This window comes from Rousettus aegyptiacus, unplaced genomic scaffold (assembly GCF_014176215.1).
Source record: "Rousettus aegyptiacus isolate mRouAeg1 unplaced genomic scaffold, mRouAeg1.p scaffold_m13_p_3, whole genome shotgun sequence".
NCBI lineage: Eukaryota > Metazoa > Chordata > Mammalia > Chiroptera > Pteropodidae > Rousettus > Rousettus aegyptiacus.
In genome coordinates, this window is record NW_023416306.1 from 148,367,369 (window position 1) to 148,386,465 (window position 19,097).

Genomic DNA, 19,097 nt, shown 5'->3' on the forward strand with positions numbered 1-19,097 from the left:
ATATGATCAGAAAAACATAAAGATATATTCAGAGTGTGGGGAGGAAAAAGAAAGGGAAAGCTAGTTGTCTGTGTGACTGGCAAATACTCCCTTAGTTTTTCCCCCTGGCGGGGGAAAACCCCTAATGATTCTGAGCAGGACTAACTTAGCATGATGACAGATTAATACCTACCCATCTCCTTCCTTTGGGGTCTCAGTGCCAGGCTGTGTTGGACTCCTCCCACAAAGGGCCCTGTCCACCTGTCCCAGACCAGGGAACATCTTACATTGGACAGTTTTCTGACCCCTTTGATGGTCAATATTTGTCTGTATTCTCAGCTTCAGAATCCTGCGTTTCAGGCAAGATTATCTAATGACACATTCTGGAGAATGTGCTCTGCCTGGTGATGTGTGTACATTAATCAGGGAGACCAACTGAAGACACAGATATAGTCAAATATATGATTCTAATGAGAATTTCAGACCTTAACAGGTCAGCGAGAGGGAACAGATTTTGACTAGGTACCTTCTGGCACCCCTCAGATCAGACCCCCATAAGTGGCCGCCTGGTGGGCTCACTTTTCCTCGGGTTTCTAGACAAAAGAGGTCGAGGCATGGGCAGCCAGACATTCCCCTATATTAATCAGAAGATTTACTTGACCTGTACCTTCGTTTCCTCACTGGTTAAATGGGGATAATAGTATTTACCTCATGAGGTTGATATGAGGATTACATACATGTCTTAGAATAGTGCCTCGCACATAGCAAGAGCTTAAGTAATAGCTCTTATCACTGTTATTATCCCAAGTCCCCCAAGAGTCCTGATGTTTGAAGTAGGCCCCAAATGGAAATCTGGTGGGTTCCCAAAGAGATAGGATTCTTTTTAAACTCCTTATAAATCTAATCTGGTTGCTGTCAAGCTCTTCTTACGAAGTTCTTTCTAAAGTCTTCCTGCAGATTTCCACTTCTTTGAATTATGTTAGTCTATGAGCCTATTTCTGTGGGTTAAAGACACCTTAATTCCCAAACAGTACTTGATAAATGAGTCATTCTATGTTTATGTAGTATAGGATTTAGACACAATCACATTAAATAGCTTTAAAATACAGAAGACTAAACTGACAGTTCCCTGATTATATCCTGACACCACCCAAAAGAATTACTGTATAAAGCTCCACCTCTCCCTCCATCTTACTGAGCTTGTTTCAAAGTCTAGTTCAAACTAGATTTACTTTAAGCCCTAAAGGAAAGAATGGGAAGGGTACTCTGTTGTCTCTCTGTTACACCCTTAAACTCATCTGAAATCCTGTCTTGTCTTTCCTTCTTGTCCTTTGCCCCTTTTTCTACTGGAGGAGGGCTTTAGGGAAATAATAAGAATGCTGCGGTAACAGAGGGAATTAATTTGATCATGCTCTGAAGAAAGAGTGTGTTGATTTCCCACTAGAAATAGTTTCTCCACCCATCAGAGCAGGGCCAGGGATGTGGTACATTACACAAACCAGTCCCACTTGACCAGCTGTTTTTAGATATCTCAAGCCCAGAGTTCGGCCTCTTTACATAGAAACATGTTGCCTTCCTCGAATTGATTCCCATGAGACTAAAGAAAATCCCGTGTGGCCTAGGCATGATGTAACAGGGATGTGTGCTTCAGAATTCAAGACACACCCTCTGAGTTCCTGGCATCTTTTTACCATAATAATTGCACAGCCACAGCTTTGCCTCTGTGACCCGTACAAGCCAGAGCTGCCTCGCCTTAGCTGTGTTTCCTCACGGGCCTGGACAAGAAGATCCAGCCCTGTTTCCTGTGAGTCCATGGACAGTGCTGGGAAGTGTGGCCTGCCTCACCGGATATTTGGAGAGCTCTGGACAGAGATCCTGTGTATCTTGTTTTCCTGGTCATTTTTATATCCTGATTTAGGGTCGAGAAAGGGAATGGACTTCTGTCACTTGAAATTGTCTGTGACAGTACTTTGTTGCTTTGCTTTAGAGCTAGATTGAAATGTCCAAATTCAGATGACAGTGAAACCAGCACATACTGACTGGTTCATAATTCTTATTTGAAAATTAAGATTGGTGGTACTTACGTTAATTTTTGATTAAAAAAAAAAACATTAAAAATAAAGTTTAAATGAAGTAATGATGGCCATGAACTTACTAGTGCTACAGTCAGTTCTTACTTCTTTTAGCAGCATCCAATGGTGACATTAACATTAATAACAGTAATGGTTAGACATCTCATTTGAAACTTAAATGTACAGTGCTACAACCAGGGTGTGAAAGTGTACATTAGCCTTTCTCTCTCTCTCTCTCTCTCTCTCTCTCTCTCTCTCTCTCTCTCTCTCTCTCTCTCTCTCTCTCTCTCTCCCGCTCTTTCTCTCTCTCTCTCTCACACACACACACACACACACAGGCAACAAGGAGAGGCAACTAGATCATTGAATTCTCTAGCTTTCAAGATGAAGGAAGTTAGTAACTTTCCTACATTTTTACATCTTCCCTCCACCAAAGTGGGAGAGAAAAAAAAACAATATTTCTTAGATTCTTATGAGATGCCACATTTTTCATTAATGTCATTCATTTCTTTAGGTCTCACAAAGAGTTTATGGAATTGGTATCATTTTGCTCATTTTAGAGATGAGGAAAGTGGTTTTTACTGAGGTTAAAGGATCCAAAATCATACAGCCAAGATTTCAAGTCATGATTAACTGTAAGTGTCTTACATTTTGTAATAAAGATGATTATACTTGGTCCCAAGCCACCTTTTATTAACCCCCTATAAGAATGAGTTGATGATAATTAAAAAATATACTCATACCCAAGAGAGGAGTTATTTGGTATATATACTACTTGTATGTATGGTGTGCGTATGTAACTGACCCTCAAAGCTGGTATTATGATAATGCTGCCAAATCACTAACTGATTGGAAATAGAAGAGCTAAACCTCACAAAGAAGGCCTCCCCTTTAATGCAGAGATGTCTGCCACTCGCGTTTACCTCTGTTCTTTCTCATGAGCTTTCTGAAATTATTTCAGTTTAATAAAAAAATAATAAGATTAGCCCAAAAAGGAAAAGAGATTGGGAATCTCTTTGAGACATCAACAATTTCAACAAAATACTGGAAAACAGGAAGTGATAGAAAATTGACAAGATACAACAGAGGAAATGGAAAACCAAATTACCTTCAATGTAGTGTAATAGCAGAACACTTGAAAGATTTCCTCAGGCTAGACTTGGAAGCTCCAGATATCACAGATGGTAGAGAAGATGAAAACAACAGATTAATCAAAAATCGTATATGAAATATGTGAAATAGTAGGACCCCCTTTCTCACTTTGGATAGCTAAGTGACAGATCTCCAACCCAGGATGAAGGCCAGACTTTATCTTCAGGAAAATAAATTAGAAAAATTTCAGACTTGGGACTCCAGACAAAGCAGAGGACAGGGGAGGCATTTGTCTAAAACAAGGGATTACATCTGCCAAATTACTCGGAAGCCCTTTCTCAGCAACCATGTAAGACATTGGAGAATTCTTTTCCGTAAATATCAATCCAGGTATATTTATGTATTGACATTGATCACTCTGTAGTGGATCCCACCAGTTTATAAATATTGTCCATATACACAGTGCTTCTAATTATATTTTTAGAATAAAACATTTTTTATTTAAATTTAATTTAAATATGACTAAACGACCAAAGATCATTAGACTTTGTTCACATCAAAGAGACAACAAAACAAACCAAAGAAAAGAACCATAAGGATTTAGAGGTAATGCAAGATTTAGAAAAAATGTTTACATAACTATAATTAGTATCCTTAGAGAGTTTAAGATGATATAAAAACAAGAATAATGTGCACGGAATTAGAAATAATTAGAAGACAATAAAGAGCTCCTAGAAATTAAAAATATGATAGCTGAGATGAATACAGTTAAAGGAAAATAATACAAAGTGATATTGTTTACTATTTTAAATTATGTGTAAGCATTAAGTTGATTTAAAAACAATCTTCTAGAATTGTGAAAATGTTTAAAACAGAAAAAAGTAAGTGGCAGTGTTGAATAGGGAGAAGTAACAAAAACATATTGAATAACGATATTAAAAAATTTGGCTTGGGATACTCAACATGGTGGAGTAAGGCTCTCAAAAACCTGCACCTCTACAAAAGCAATAAGAACATTGACAAAAATCATCAAAATCAACTTTTTCAGAATTCTGAAAATTAACTGAAGGCTCACAATAATCCAAGGAGTGTTTATTAAAGAAAAGCAGCTAAGTCTCAGTCAGAACAAGATTTGTGACATTTTGACTTTCCATAATCCCATTCTCCCCTCTCCAGCTCTGCAGAAACTTCGAAGGCCAACTGTCTTGCAACTATGATAGCTTTATAAGTCACAGCCTAGCAGTCTCAGGAGGAGACAGAACAGGTTTGGAGCTTCCCAAAATCCTCATCCAAGAAGATTATCATTATTTGACCTGTCTGACAGCTCACTGGAAGCTCCATTCTCAGAAATTCTCTTTATTTGACTTGGAGTGTGTGAACAGTTCTACCCACAGGACATTTGTCAGAAATAATTAAAGTAATTTCTTACCATCGTGGCTGTCTAAGGCCCCATTACCAGGTGGGGCCAACAAGCAGCGGACCAAAAAAACATAAAAGGAAAAATTGGGGATCGAGATGTCCAGAGGGGCCTCTGTAAAGGTACTGCTTATACCCGGGAATCTAGAAGGCTACACATATGCGCAGGACTTCATTCATGCTCAAGAAAGACCTGAGAAGACCCTAAGCTCTTACTTCTAGCTGACCTTGAAGCTCTTTATAGGCAGGAGGTGAAGGTGAAGACAGAATTTTAAATGGCTTTTCTGTAATGTTGAAGTCATGCTCACACACACACACACACACACACACACACACACACACACTCAGCAAAAGCTGGGAGACTTATTGTTTCATTTAGGGAAATCTGTTTAATCATTAGCTGTTCAATCATTAGTTGCTAAGTGACTTCATGTGCATGAGATCCTCAGTAAAATTAATTGGCTAACTTCTAATCAGAAACCACAGAAGGCAGTGGAATGACATACAGGTATCCCCCGCTTTTCAAATTTTGCATTATACCACTTCATCTTTAGAAAAGACATACAATAATACCTTTTTTCACTAACTGAAAGAAATGTGAATAATATTTTCACTTTTATGAAAAAAGGTGAAAAGGAAAAATAGCATTTAGCATTTGTTCCGCATCAGTCTGTAATGGAGGCAGTGTATATCCCCCAGGCACTGAGAATGGTGTCTCCAAGCTCCTTCTGTAAGAACTATACTCAGCATCAAGATAGTGTACCTTTGAACTGTATCTGTGAGCATCTGTGCTTTATCTCAATTTATTTTGTTTATCTGTTAGCAAGATGTGTCCTCAGGTAACAGAAAAGCCTGTGAGAGCTTACTGTGAAACTGAATGTAACTAAGTATTTCAGTCATGGTGAATAATAAAGACACTGTGTGTGCATTGAATTTTGGCTCTGTGAATGCTCAAAATAATTTGTATAAATTAATGGTAATTGCTTCTTTGCTTTACAACATTTCAGCGTATGAAATGTTTCATAGAAATGCCCTACTTTGGGATAGTGGGGAGAACCTGTATTCAAATCAATGAAAGAAAGACAGTCATGAAGAATTGTATGTCTAGGAAAACTATGCTTCAAAAAGGGAGGAGAAATTAGGACATCCTCAAATATATAAAATCTGAGAATTCGTCACTTGTAAATCTGCCCTACAAGAAATACTTAAAGGAGTCCTACAGGCTGAAATGAAAAGACACTATAGGAGAACGTGAATCCACAAGAAAAAATAAAGAGCACTGGTAAAGGCAAATACATAGATAAATATAAATGACAGAATGAATGAATATTTTTTGTAATATTTTTTTCTATTTGATTTGAAAAACAACTGCAAAAAACAATAATTATACAACTGTGTTGATAGATATAATGTATAAATATGTACCTTAGAAATAGTAGTACAAAGCAGTAGTACAAAGGAAGGGAAGAGAATGGAGCTATATTAGAGCAAAGTTTTTGTTAACATTTGAAATTATGGTGGTATCCATTTGAACAAGATTGTTTTAAAGTTAAAAGTTAATAGCAATCCCCAGGTCAACCTCTAAGAAAATAACTCAAAAGGTATAGTAAAAGAAAAAACAAGAGAATTAAAATGGTATACTAGAAAAATATCTAACTCAAAGAAGTTAGTAATGGAAAAATAGAGGAACAAAAACCATAAGGTACACAGAATAACAAATAGCAGAATGGCATACACATCCTACTTTATTAATAATTACTTTAAAGTAAATGGACTACTCTAATCAAAAGGCAGGGGTTGACAGATGCGTAAAAAAAAAATATGATCCAAGTGTATGCTGTCTACAAAAGACACACTTCAGAGTCAAAGACACAAATCATCTGAAAATATAAAGATGAAAAAAATATATACCGCACAAACAGTATCCAAAAGAGAGCTGGAGTGGCTATAGTAATATCAGAGAAAATTGACTTTAAGACAAAAATTATTACCAGAAACAAAAAAGGGTGTTCTTATAATGATAAAAGGGTGTATCCCTCAGGAAAACATAACAGTTATAAATACATATGCACCTAACAACTGAACCCAAACACATAAAGCAAAACTGATAGAATTGAAGGGAGTAATAGACAGTTTAACAATAGTTGGAGACTTCGATACCACTTTCAATAATAGATAGAACAACTAGGCAGAAGATCAATATGGGAATAGAAGATTTGTACAACACTATAAACTAAGTAGGTATCTAGAGAATACTCCACCCAGCAATAGCTGATGCACATTCTTCTCAACTGTACATGGGACATTCTCCTGGTAGACCATATATTAGGCCACAAAAATGAGCCTTAATAAATTTAAAAGGATGAAACCATGCAAAATTCTCTAATCACAATCACAATGGAATAAAATTAGTAATCAATAACAAAGACATTTGGAGAATTTTCAAATGTGTGCAAATTTAACACACACAGCTCATTCTTAAATAAGTAGTAAATCAAAGGATAATCACAAGGAAATTAGAAAATACTTTGAGAAAATGAGAACAAAAATACAACATACCAAAATTTATGTGATGCAGCTAAAGCAGTACTTGAAGGGAGAGTTATAGCTTAAATGCTAGCTGGGCCTTCAATAGCTAGTTGGTAGAGAGGAAGACTGTATAGCTTAATGCTTACATTAAAAAGAATTTTATTGCATATAAGTTAGACCTTAAAGGTGATATTTAATATAGAAATAATTAATGACCTATATTTTTGACTATATAGATTTGCGTACTATCATATATGTGTAGTCACTCAATTCTCTGATTTTAGCTTAATTTGGAAAAAATCACTAACCTTTTCAAACTACATGTAAAGTTCACAGAAAAAAAACCTAATTTGGTTTTAAAATATATGAATACATATTAAGATTATCATCAATGATATGCATGCTAAAGTATTTAGAGGAAAGTATACAAATATTTGCATTTTACTTTAAAATGTAACAACAACAACAAAAATAAGGTGGTTTGATGTGATAAGTGATAAATGATTTTATAAGTGATAAAAAATAAGTCTAATAAAATGTTAATGATAGATTCTACTTGATAGATTTATGGGTAGTCCCTATAAAACTTTTTCAACTTTGATATATGTTTGAAAATTTTCATAATAAAATGGGGAAAAAAATTAAAACCAAAAATGCCACTCTGACCCTGAACTATTATAATCTCATAATATCCTATCAGTCTGAAGAAATTAATGTTTTCTCGAAGGAGCTAGCTCTTTTAGTTTATATACTTTGGGAACTTGATATATTATAGGAAAATATTTTTAAACAATCACCAAATATTTTTAAACAATCGCCAGAGAGATGTTACAAAAAACACAGTGACACTCTGTAGGGGAATAAATAAGATCTCATAACCGCAGGGCCCAACTTCCTAGGAGAATCTTCCCAGGTCTAGAATTATAGTTCATTAGGGATTTAAATCAACTTAATTTTTGCCCCCAATTTCTGTAGGAAACGTTCTGAAGTCAGCCACAGGTAGATAAATTAATAAATTCACACCTTCTCAAATACAGTTCATTTTTCCACACTGTCATTTTCCAACACTATGTTACTTCTACAGATCTTACTCCCCTATTGCGAGAAGGCAGTTTAGACACCATTAAACTCATTCTCTATTCTTGCCTAATAATCCAGCAAAGCTTTTCGTTCTGAGACTTCAGTGTTCCATGGAGAGTGATTTTCCAAGTGATGAAGCAGATTTTAATCAGTATAAGATCCAGATATGGGCTGGGAGCTGGACCTCTGCCATCTTTCCTTCTAGCTCTTCTTAACACAATGACTAGGGAATTCCTTTGAGGATCACTGGGTATGTTTCAAGCCCCCCTGATCCTGTGGCCTCCTTCCAGCCACAGAGATCTTCCTGTCTGGAGCATTTCCGGCCCTTCTGTCCCTTGGCTTGGAGAGTTCAGCTCAACCTGAGGAAGGGACAGAAGACTTGAGGTTATCAAAAGCCTGTTGAATTATCTGATGCAAGACTGACTGGCTTGTTTGCCTCCCTGGCTCTCTTCCTGGGCTTCAAAGCAGCTGAGAAAACAACCTTTTTCTAAATCTTGGACAAGGAGGAAAATCCCTGGCATGAAGGATTTCTGTCGCAGACACTTGGCACAGCTAGAGGAAAGGTTTGTTTAGCTTAGCAATGGGTTTTATTAGCCCAGGCATCCAGTCGAGGTGAGATAATAGAGTCCCTGTTGCAGGACATTTCAAAGTCAGTGGGTTTCCTCCTTTGCTTCTCAGCAGGACCTTTGCATGCAGATGAAAGTATTAGATGCATTCAGCAAGGACATTGCCACTTAATTCATCAACAACCACATAATCTTGCTGATCATGGGGGAGACTGAGACAGGGTTAAAATTTAGCAAGATAGGAAATTATAGATAAATTAGACGAATGCAGAGTCACACATCTGAGCCACGTCAGTTGCTCTCACCTCAGTCTTTTTTCAGCCGAACATATTACATTGTCTTTGGGCTCTATATCTTGTAGCAGAGAGCAGGGATAGAAGGAAAGCCAGGCCTACCACATGCCCCTACAGGAAGTACTTCTGCTTACACGTTCCCCCCGCCAGCTCTTTTTACTCTGCCCTTCACTCCCAACCAGTGTAAAAGTTGGGGTGAGTGGGAAGGGGAAGGAAGTAGAAGAGAGGAAGGATTCATTACTGGTGTTAAAGGAAGCCTGCCTGGCACAGGAATTAGAGAAGAGAAAGTGGAAGGATGGGTGCCAGCTTACTCTCAGCACATGGCTACCTATTTATGTCTGTTTTCCCGGGCCGCAAAGGCAAAACTCAATTTTTCCTAAGGGTCGGGCTCTATTGCAGTAACTCGTGTAACCAGCCAGAATGCTGTCAAAGGAGCCTGCAGGATAGACTGTTCCCAGGGTTTGTGACATCTTGGGCTGCCTGTTCCACAGTGGCCTCCCTGGCCACCTGTGTGGGAAAAGGGGTAGTCTGGGCTGCCCCAGATAAGGGTGACACCTGTACTTTAAAAGGAGGACACAGGCATTATCCCTAGAAGGTGTGACTATCCTGGAGAAGATCTGAGGTTCTTATGCCCAGCACTTTCTGCTCTATGGCTTCTTTTCCACTCTGAGCCTCTTGGAAGTGGGATCAAGCCAGGAAAAACATGTGATGCTATAGCAAGCTGAAACCAAAGACCTGACTTTGGGCCTGCCAAGGCTAAGAATCTTGGCAATGATGGGCTGGGAAGCCTGTGCTTTTCTATTACATCTTCTAAGTCCCTCAACTTTGGGGAGGAGGTGCCAGATATTTCCTCAAAGTGGGTATGAGTCAGAGCTTCCGAAGGTCACCACTTTGTGCATTTATTCGCTCATTCATTTTTGCATTTCATAATTGAGTTTCTGTTATGTGTACAGCACCGTATTGGAGGTTGGTGGGACTAAAAGCAGCAATGATAATGATGGTAGTAAATTCAGGTAACATTAGCTGTAAAGCAGTGGAAAAAGCACTACGTACTATGAGAGAGGTACAGATTATCTCGGGCTGGAGAAATCAGCGTAAGCTTTCTGGAAGAGGTGGCATTTAGATGGTGTTCAAAGACTAGGTAGGATTTAGACACTCAGAAGTAAAGGGCAGAAGGAAGACTGCCAGTGTGGACGCTTGTGAACAGCGGAGGCAGCCTGCATGGAGGCCTGTCCAGTTCCCTTCTTCGTCTTGGATCATGCAATATCCATGCTACAGGGGGATGAAAATGCCTTTATTTGCTGTTATGTTTTCTGCCTCATCTGAGGTATCAGCTCAGGGAAGTGGATTGATCTATGTGTGACTGGAAGGCCTGGCATTCTTTCTATTCCGGGCTGCTATCATTGTGATTACAAATATGGACAATAGAACCAAGTAGCCTGTGCTCGAATCCTGGCTTCACCGCTAAACAGCTATGTACCTTAAAGGGTTGTTGTGAGGAATACTCTCTGTTGGCTCTTGCTTTCAGCAGCAGCAGCACCGTGGGAACCCTGGAAGGCTCCCCCACCCACCCCAACCCTGTACGCTTTCCACCATTTTAGGTCCATTACTGGCCTTTGAGAGTCATTAAAATGCAAACACACCTGAAAGGGTAAACACCGGAAGGTTTAAACCACATGTCACTTTAGACTGAAGAGAATCAGCTGAGAACTTACTTGCTCAAAGTAAAATAGGTACCTGAAAGGAGGGACACGAAAAAGAAGAGGTTCTGAGAGGCGAGGCCAGTGAGCTCCAAAGGCCAGCTCTCCTTCCTTATTTTGTTTAGAGCACCTAGGCATCTGCATTTCCACATGTAGATTGGTAGAAATCTTCAGACATACAGCATAGGGAGAAAGTAAAGAGCAATGAGGAAAATGCCCATTGGTTATTTTAGAAGCCCATAGTGTGCAAAGCACTGGACTGGGCCCTGTGGAAGAGAAGGATGTGGCATCAAAGAAAATGCCCCTGATCTTCGCAATCCCATCAAGAATTCCAAACATACATCTAAGAAATAAACTGAGGTAGATACAGATGGCATTCTTTTTTGACAGATTCACAGTGTAAATCGAAATGTGCCTAGCCCTTAGTAGATAATCAACAAATGTTTGTGGATAGATGTATTGAATGAATGAATGAGTGCCTAAGAATGAGGGGCTCATAGTAGAATGTTAAAGCGAAAATGCCCAAGTCCTGAAGGCTTCCCCGTATTGTCTGTCCTGCCCCCTGCTATGTCCTCTGCACCTAGAACAGTGCCGAGTACAAAGGAAAGTGCTCAGTAAACACTTATAGATCAAGTAAGTACATGGATGGATTGGTGGATGGTACAAATAATGGAAATTACTTCCAGATGGTGATGGGATTCGGGACCCAGCATCTAGTACAAAGTAAACACAATATTTAAAAATGTTGACGGCCACTTTTCTTGCAATAATAAGTACAGAGAAGAGAAAATGTATTCATTAGAGTGTAGTTAAGAGCTGAACTGGTCTGATATGAGGAAAATATTCAAGAAAGAACAATCTGGCTATTTGCAGGAGGTGGGATTAACAGCTCACAATACCACACACCTGCTTTGTGGATCTCTAGGCTTCCTGAATCACGTGTGTCGGTGCTCATTCTTGCCCTACTACATATTTCCGTGAATCCTCAGAGGGTTCCAAGGCCAACTTCACACACTACAGATGGGGTTGAGTGTGATAAAAGTTTTGTACCAGGGCCCCGAAGTTTTATTAAGCAGCCAGGTCCTCCCCACCAGGCATTATGTATTGAGGAAGAAGACACTTGACAACAGGCCAAGTCAGTGATTAGAACACCCAGTTTATGGGATAACTGAACATTTGAAACAGAACAGCCCAAATTATCTACTAGGAATGGTTGTTTGTTTTAAAAGAGGATAATTTATAGTTTGAAAGGCAGAAATGCACAGGGCATGGGATATTCATTCAAGTCTAAAATAGATTTATCTATTGACAAAGATACATGGCAAGCATCACTTTTTCTAAATAGTGTTAGAAAGCTAATTTATACTTCCCCTGTCTCCTGTATAACACCACAGAGTCTCCCGATCAGAAAACTCATATTAAAAGCAACGTGTACCTTCACCCCAGGCCTGTTATCATCATGTTTGCGTTGACGTGTTTGTGATCATTGGTTGCTTTGGGTGTCCAGCTACCTCAATGGTCCTCCAGTTGTCCTCCTGTTTTCAGTTTCCCTTTTGGACTTTGGGCTCCAATCTGAACCCATTGCACCCAGCATAATTTTCCAAATGAGGATCAGAGCAGGGCTGTCACTTCCTTGTTTCAGATACGCCTCCAGTGATATAATCTGAGACCACACTAGATGCTTGTGAGCCGCATCTCACGACCGTCTCCTATTGAGCTGTGGTTAACTAACACTCCTGAGCCATTTCAGAATGCTAAATCTCATCTCCCCTGTTTCGTCCTCTGTTCTCAGGGACCAGGCCTTACATGTATTTCAATTAATTAGTATCCTAAAGATTTGTAGGATGTAACGTTCTAACCGAGATGAGGTTTATTTTGATATTATGATTAATCTCATGTATTTCCTCTTGCTCTACATTTTTGTCACCATATGCAGCATCCCATCGATGGGCTTAGTTACATGCCCCACAGTCCAAATACTACGCGTTCTTCTCTTGCTGCTCTATTTAAAATTGACCCCCTTCTCTAATCTAATACACTTCCTATACTTTTTCTCTGCTTTTTTTCTCCATAGCACATGTAATCATCTAACATACCATATATCTTACTTATTTGTTCTGTTTAGTATCTTTTTGCCTCCTTTAAAATATAGGCTGTATCAGGGTAGCAGTTTTTGTTAGTTCTGTCCCCTGCCGGATCTCATATTTGTTGTACAGATGTGGTTGAATATATCACCGTCCTTATCCAGGTCTGTAAGAATGTTGAATGTGACAGGACCAAGGCTAGAATACAGTACATTCTACTAGAGGTTGCTGCCCCTCACCAGATTGCTCTTGATCTTTTGGTCACTTACCAATCCACTTAATGTTATTAGCAACCAGCCAAACCTGTCTTCACTTTATCTAGAAAGCATTAAAGAGTTTGTTACCGTATTTTTTGTTTTGTTTTGTATTGTATTATTTGTGTGTTTGGGATTTTTTGGCTGAAAATCAGACATTTCGTGTTAGTGCTAGCCCTCTGATCTATCAATTTGGCAGTTCTTTCCAAAAAAGAGGAAGTTGGATTTATCTGACATAACTGATCACTTCCTCTTTATAACTGCACACAAACCATCCTTTTGATGACCCATTTTAAACCCTGCTTGAGAAGGGCAGGGCATTAATCAGTGGCCTGTTCAAACCCCTTGATTTCCTTCCTAGAAAGGAGTCCTTCCAGATATAAAGTCCCTCCAGGTGAGATCCACCTGGCTAGGGCTCCGGACTGGCTCATAGAGTAGACATGTGTTCCCCAGTAGTGTAAGCAGTCAGATGATGGAGGGAGTACCACTGAGCTCGAACGCTTAGGCTGAGATGCCATTTGTTGTGTTGCATTGGAATGTCACATCTTTTTCTTTTCTAAGTCTTAGATTCTGCAGTCTATAAAATACAAATGCTAATATTTTCGAAAATATAGTATGATACTTTATTATTATTTATTTATACTCTTTGTTTAATTGCTTCATGCAGACAATAAAGATCTGAAGTTTTAGATATATTCAGTTTATTTCTATTGCTCTTTGATCTAAAGGATTTATATTTCTTTTATCTATTTCCTTTTCCCCCATTCTTTCTAACACAACTGTAGTTTAGTCTCATCATTTCATCCCTGAACTATCACAATAGCCTCCTAACTGGCTCCAGGACTCCCATCTCTTGTTTCTTCATCATAGACTCTTAAATCAGGCTAATATCGTGGAAGCTGGCTACTCAGAATGTGGTCTGTGGACCACAGCATCAGCATCTCCTGGGAACTTACTAAAAATTCAGGCTCTTCAGGCCCCACTTAGAACCTACTGAGTCAGAATCTGAAAGTGATTCATACCACAGTAAAGGTTGGGGAGCATTGTCCTCTCTTCTGATGCCATTCCCCTAGCAAGAGGCATCCATAAACTTCACATAGAACCATCGCCAATCTATGTCAGAAAGATTCCATTTTAATTTTCAGGTGAGGTATTTTTAACATGAACATGTAAATGCCCACCATCTATTTATTGATTCTGAAAATGATAATCAAGTTTATCTAGACAACTTTAGAGTAGTAACATGGCAAAGCGTATGAACATGAACTTGAAGAGTTGGGGCCAACAAAGCAACCTACCATGACTTTTCCTTTCACAAGTTATTTTGAATATTCACATTGATGGTAAAACTTTAAATTTTAAGGAAGCTTTGATACATATTTTTAGTGAAATAGCTAAGGTTATGAATAAAATTAAAGAATCAGGCTAGGTTTATCTTCAGACATAAAAGTAACTGTTTAAGCACATGACATAAAATAATGAATTTTAGTTCTAGAAGATCTGGCTCAAGAATATGCATTCAGTGACAGAATAATTGGAATAAATGTACAGCCTTTCAAGGTGATCATTGACTGATGGAATAGCACTGACTTGGTTCTAAAATACATTTTTTTAGATGAAGCTTACAGCTTGTAGTTATATGTCACCAGTGTGTCTCAAAATGGGAAGAGTACTGAATGGAGGTTCATTGCTGATACCTCCTTCGACTAACCCCATGCAAATGTGCTTTATGTGCAGATTCTCATTGCCAAGTCCCCTCTGGCTCCCTGCACCTCATTTGTCTACAGCATCAAGAAGGAAGGCCTGATTCTTCAAGGTAAGATCCTTGTATTAAGCCATTTCTTTAAGTTGATAATGCTCAGTGCTGCTCGTTGCCGGTGATAATTATTGCTATGTTCCTGATCGAAGCTACTTCAGGACAGAATCAAAGGCCAAGAGGAATTAGCCAGTGATATTTTTCCTGATGAGATAAAAAGGATAGACAGTTATGGCAAAAATTTGACAGAAGGAGGTGGTGAGGCTGAGAGAGAACTATAGAATTTCCTTACACAGTGAGATAGTCAGAGAATGAGGATCAAACCAAGCAAGGTAGAAATTGCCACCACCCCGTTCCTCTTCACAGATCCTATGGAGTGAGGAAGCAGGCAGTGAGTCTCTGCAACCAGAGTGGAGGACCCAGTACTGCCTCTGAGCCTTCTAGTTTAGCAGGCTAAAGAACCATGTGGGCTGGCAGCCCACGGGGCACTTTGTATGACTCCATGAGCTCTGCTTCCTCACCCTCCTTTCCCTGTGCTCAAGCTTCAACTTGGGACTAGGTTTTCTGACCTACACCTTAAGACGAGGGCCTGAGGCTTGGAAGAGGCAAAGTTCTGGACTTGTGGAGCACCCCAAGTCCACAACCTGGTCTACAGTGGTGGTTCATTCCCAGATGCAGGTGTTCAATCACAGATCTGTCCAGAAAAGAGTGAATGAATCGATCGATTCAAACACCATTGAACTTAGCCCACGGGGTCACATGGCCAAAACAGCTTTGTGTAGATTAAGAAGGGTTTCCACAGAAATTCTCAGGACACATATCTGTCCCCCACTGTCAGGCAGGAGGTCCCTACCCACAAAGATGCATAGGTGAACTCTGGCCTGAACCACAGAGGGGCATACTGCCATTGCTGTGCATGGGAGGAATATCTGTCCTTTAGGATTTTCTAAGTTGAATATTTTCCCCAGGTTTGTGAAAAAAGGTGAGTCCTTACACTTTCCCCAGGGAGACAGACACATTACACTGTGAAGATCTAGCAGGAATTTTGTGGTGCAGGCTGGAGAGTCCACGCTCCTGACTGAGGAAGTCTACAGCCTTCCCTCTCCTTCCCTTTTTAAAACGTCCTCTTCTTAATAGACCCGGAAAGCAGTGTGTTTGTTTGGTGCAGCCGAGCTCCACAGCAGGGCCTCGGGTCCAGGGAAATTTGGGGTAAGAAGTGCTGACCTTTGGCTCTTAGCCTTTGACTTATGCTATCCAAGTTCCTTGGTAAATATTTTTTTTACAATTGCAAATATTGTTTTCTGACAAAGAAGCAGAGATTTTAAGACCAGATTAAGCAAAGCAAACAGCAGGCCCCTTTGTTACATACTCTCTAAGGGTGTATAACTAATAAGCAATCAGAAAGCTGGACTTTTATTTACCCAATGCACAGTGTGTTCATTTTTAGAGGTGTTCTTAAAAGATTAGAAGTCTACTAAATAGAAAATTTAGATGAAGATTTCAAGAAATTCTATGGAGGTTTCCAAAACAATTTTAGGGGAAGAGAGCCCATTCTTCCCAGATGGCTTGTATTGAGAGTCTTGATCACTGGGTATGTAAATAGCATTTCTAAGCTGGGTCTAATTTGGATAACTTTTAGGATATTTGTATGAACAAGATTTACAGAGTTGCCTCTCTGAGGCTCATTGCTAAGAACATGATTTTGAAAGGAAAGAGGAAGTTGTTAGGGAAAATATAGATTAGAATTACGATCAATTGGTAGAGACTGAAAAACAACAAGGAAAGACTATTAGAAAAAGTTGGAATGGGGAGAGACAGTGGATTACTAATGGAGGCAGACTTGGAGCTGTGTGTCCAGAAAAGAGAAAATTTGGGGAAAGTTTCTGATGATGCAAGAACCCTAAGGAGTAAATAGACCACAGAGCCTCACCTGGTTGCTTTCAAAGTTATTTTATCTCTTCCACTCCCTCAAGCTACATCTCCATCTCTGAGGTTTTCTGAGGCAGAAATAACCTTCTGCCATTCTCAGCAGTGCCACTGAATGCAAACCTCTGGGCAGTCCCTCCCCGCTCACTGTGTGCTCCCGAGACTTTGGGAAAACAAAGAAGAGCTCTGATCCTGAGAAAAGTGGGGGCCTCTCCTTTATCGGAGAGACCCCTTGGCTTTCTGTTCCAGCTCCGATGTTATCTTAAGAAAATTTCTGGCACACTGGTTTTGTCAGTTTGAAAATGACAATGATGGCCTTGATTCAGTGCTTTGCAAATTGTGTCACAATCCATTAGTGGGTCATAAAAAATGAAATTGATGAGTCACAACCAGCATTTTTAAAAATTGAAATAGAGAATAGAAAATATCAGAATATATCACATATATTGTATTGTTTAATGAAATATTTGCTCTGTCTGTGTGTGTATGTGTGCGCGCGCGCACATACATTATGAGTTTGTGTGTGGAAGTTGCAATGCAAATGTTTTTCTTGGATTGTAGTCATCGGCCTGCATGATCTCTAAAGGCCTTCCCACTTCAGGTTTATCTGATTTTCCTAGGAGATGGTGTTCTTATTGTTCACTCAGCTCAGTAGAGCTGTACCCTTGAGATCACCACACACTAGAACATAAAAGCTTATCCCCCCCCCCACCACCACTCTTACCAGATGACTGAGCTAAAAAACACCTGCACAGTTCCCCAGATTTAAAGCAAAGAAACCTTTGATCCCTGGGTGGTAACCTTGGAAAGGTACCAGCAGTCAAGGCCAAGAGGCTTTCCTTGTGTGAGAGGTTGCTCTGGAATGATAGCCCTGCGTTGGCATGGAGGTTGGTACCAAGAGCTGGAGGGGGATGGAGTATGCAGTTCATGACTGAGGGGCATAGGGACAAAACGGGGAAAGGCTGGAAGTGAGGGCCGCTCCTGCGGTACCAAGAGAAACTGCCAGCCCAGCCACTTGTGGCTCCACATTCAGTCTTTGTAATGGAGCCAGGCTGGAGTGGTGGTAAAGAATAGCCCAAACAGGCTACGTTTTGGAGGGAAGGGAGATTGTATTAGTGAATGCGGGGAATGATCCCTCAGTGCCTTTTATCCAGCTAGCAAGCGTCAAGATTCCTACTGGCCTGCTAACCAGGAGGTTTTATAATACCTGAAGAGCTCCTGAGTGCATAAGTAGAAAGAGGAATAAAAGGTGAGGCCAAAATTCGATTTACCAGCTCCACAGGCCATTCCCCTCACCGGTTCTCAAGGATTAGGATGCTGAGAACAGCCGGCAACTGGGGGCATTATACCCTTCCTGCCCCTTTGTTCACTAGGATGGGAGGGACAATAAAACGGCAGGCTGGAGAGACTGAGGGGCTTGGTTAGAGATTTCTCAGGCTGCTTTTCGAAACACTTGAAGGAGCCGGTCCATGCTATTGTTGTAGTAAAATAGAGAGCGGAACTATTCTCCTTTTGCCGGGGGAGGGGGGGAGAAAAAAAGTAAAAGAAAGAAATCCCACCCTCCCAGCATCTTCAGGAGGCCGCCTGGCTCACATCGTTACCATGGTAATGCTGCCGTTTGCATCTTCTTTGTCTGTCCTTCTCTTGTCTGGATCCTGGCCTCTCATGGTTGGGCCCAAGACCCTGGAAATACTTGGGCCCCAAAGGAGAGAGGAAGCTCAGAGCCACCAGCTCCTGAGGGTTCGAACCCTGAGAGGGGCCAGGTCCCAGCAGAGAGAGAGTTTGGCTCTTTTGTGCAGTTGAGATGGAAAAGGTGAAGGGGGTGGGGGAAGATGCCATTAATCCATTTTTCCTTTTGTCTCCGGAGTTCACTATGAAAGCCCCAGCGCCCACTGAGTGGCAAGGCATAGAGGTTTGGCCAACTCAGAGTGAGACTTCAAAGATGCCAGGACCTAGTGGAGAGGGAAAAGCGGGAGTTGGCTTTGGGAGCTGGCTTTCATGGGGTGGAGCCACAGAACCACATGGCTGCAGACCCTCACCACAGAGTTTACACTGAACTCTAACTTGACTCCCATCTGCTCTGGTTATGTCCTTTGTTTCCCCAGCAAGCCTCAAATGTTGTGCCACCCAGAACATAACTGGGACCCCTGAGCCTCAGTATCAAGGCCAGGAAGAAAGATTCTGTAATGAAAAGCAGCCAGGCTGTGTTGCTGATGCTGCAGGAGGCCTAGGGAAAACTCGGGGTCTGGCTCTCCCGGAGCCACCCAGGCTTTTGTGGTCCTCATAGCAATAAAGGCCTGCTGACTCCTAAAGAAGCAGATCCCAAAGGAGAGGTTGCCTGGGGGAAGGA

The 19,097-nt window shown here is 40.4% G+C and overlaps 1 protein-coding gene across 6 annotated transcripts in view; it reads left to right on the forward strand.

Annotated features, from left to right (window-relative positions):
* RAD51B (RAD51 paralog B) overlaps nucleotides 1–19,097 on the forward strand; it is a 556,279-nt gene that overhangs the window by 455,474 nt on the left and 81,708 nt on the right. For all 6 annotated transcript variants that reach the window (XM_016131216.2, XM_036238433.1, XM_036238436.1 and 3 more), the window contains one exon: nucleotides 14,803–14,881. In XM_016131216.2, the coding sequence (XP_015986702.2) occupies nucleotides 14,803–14,881 (79 nt within the window). The remainder of the gene's footprint in view (nucleotides 1–14,802; nucleotides 14,882–19,097) is intronic.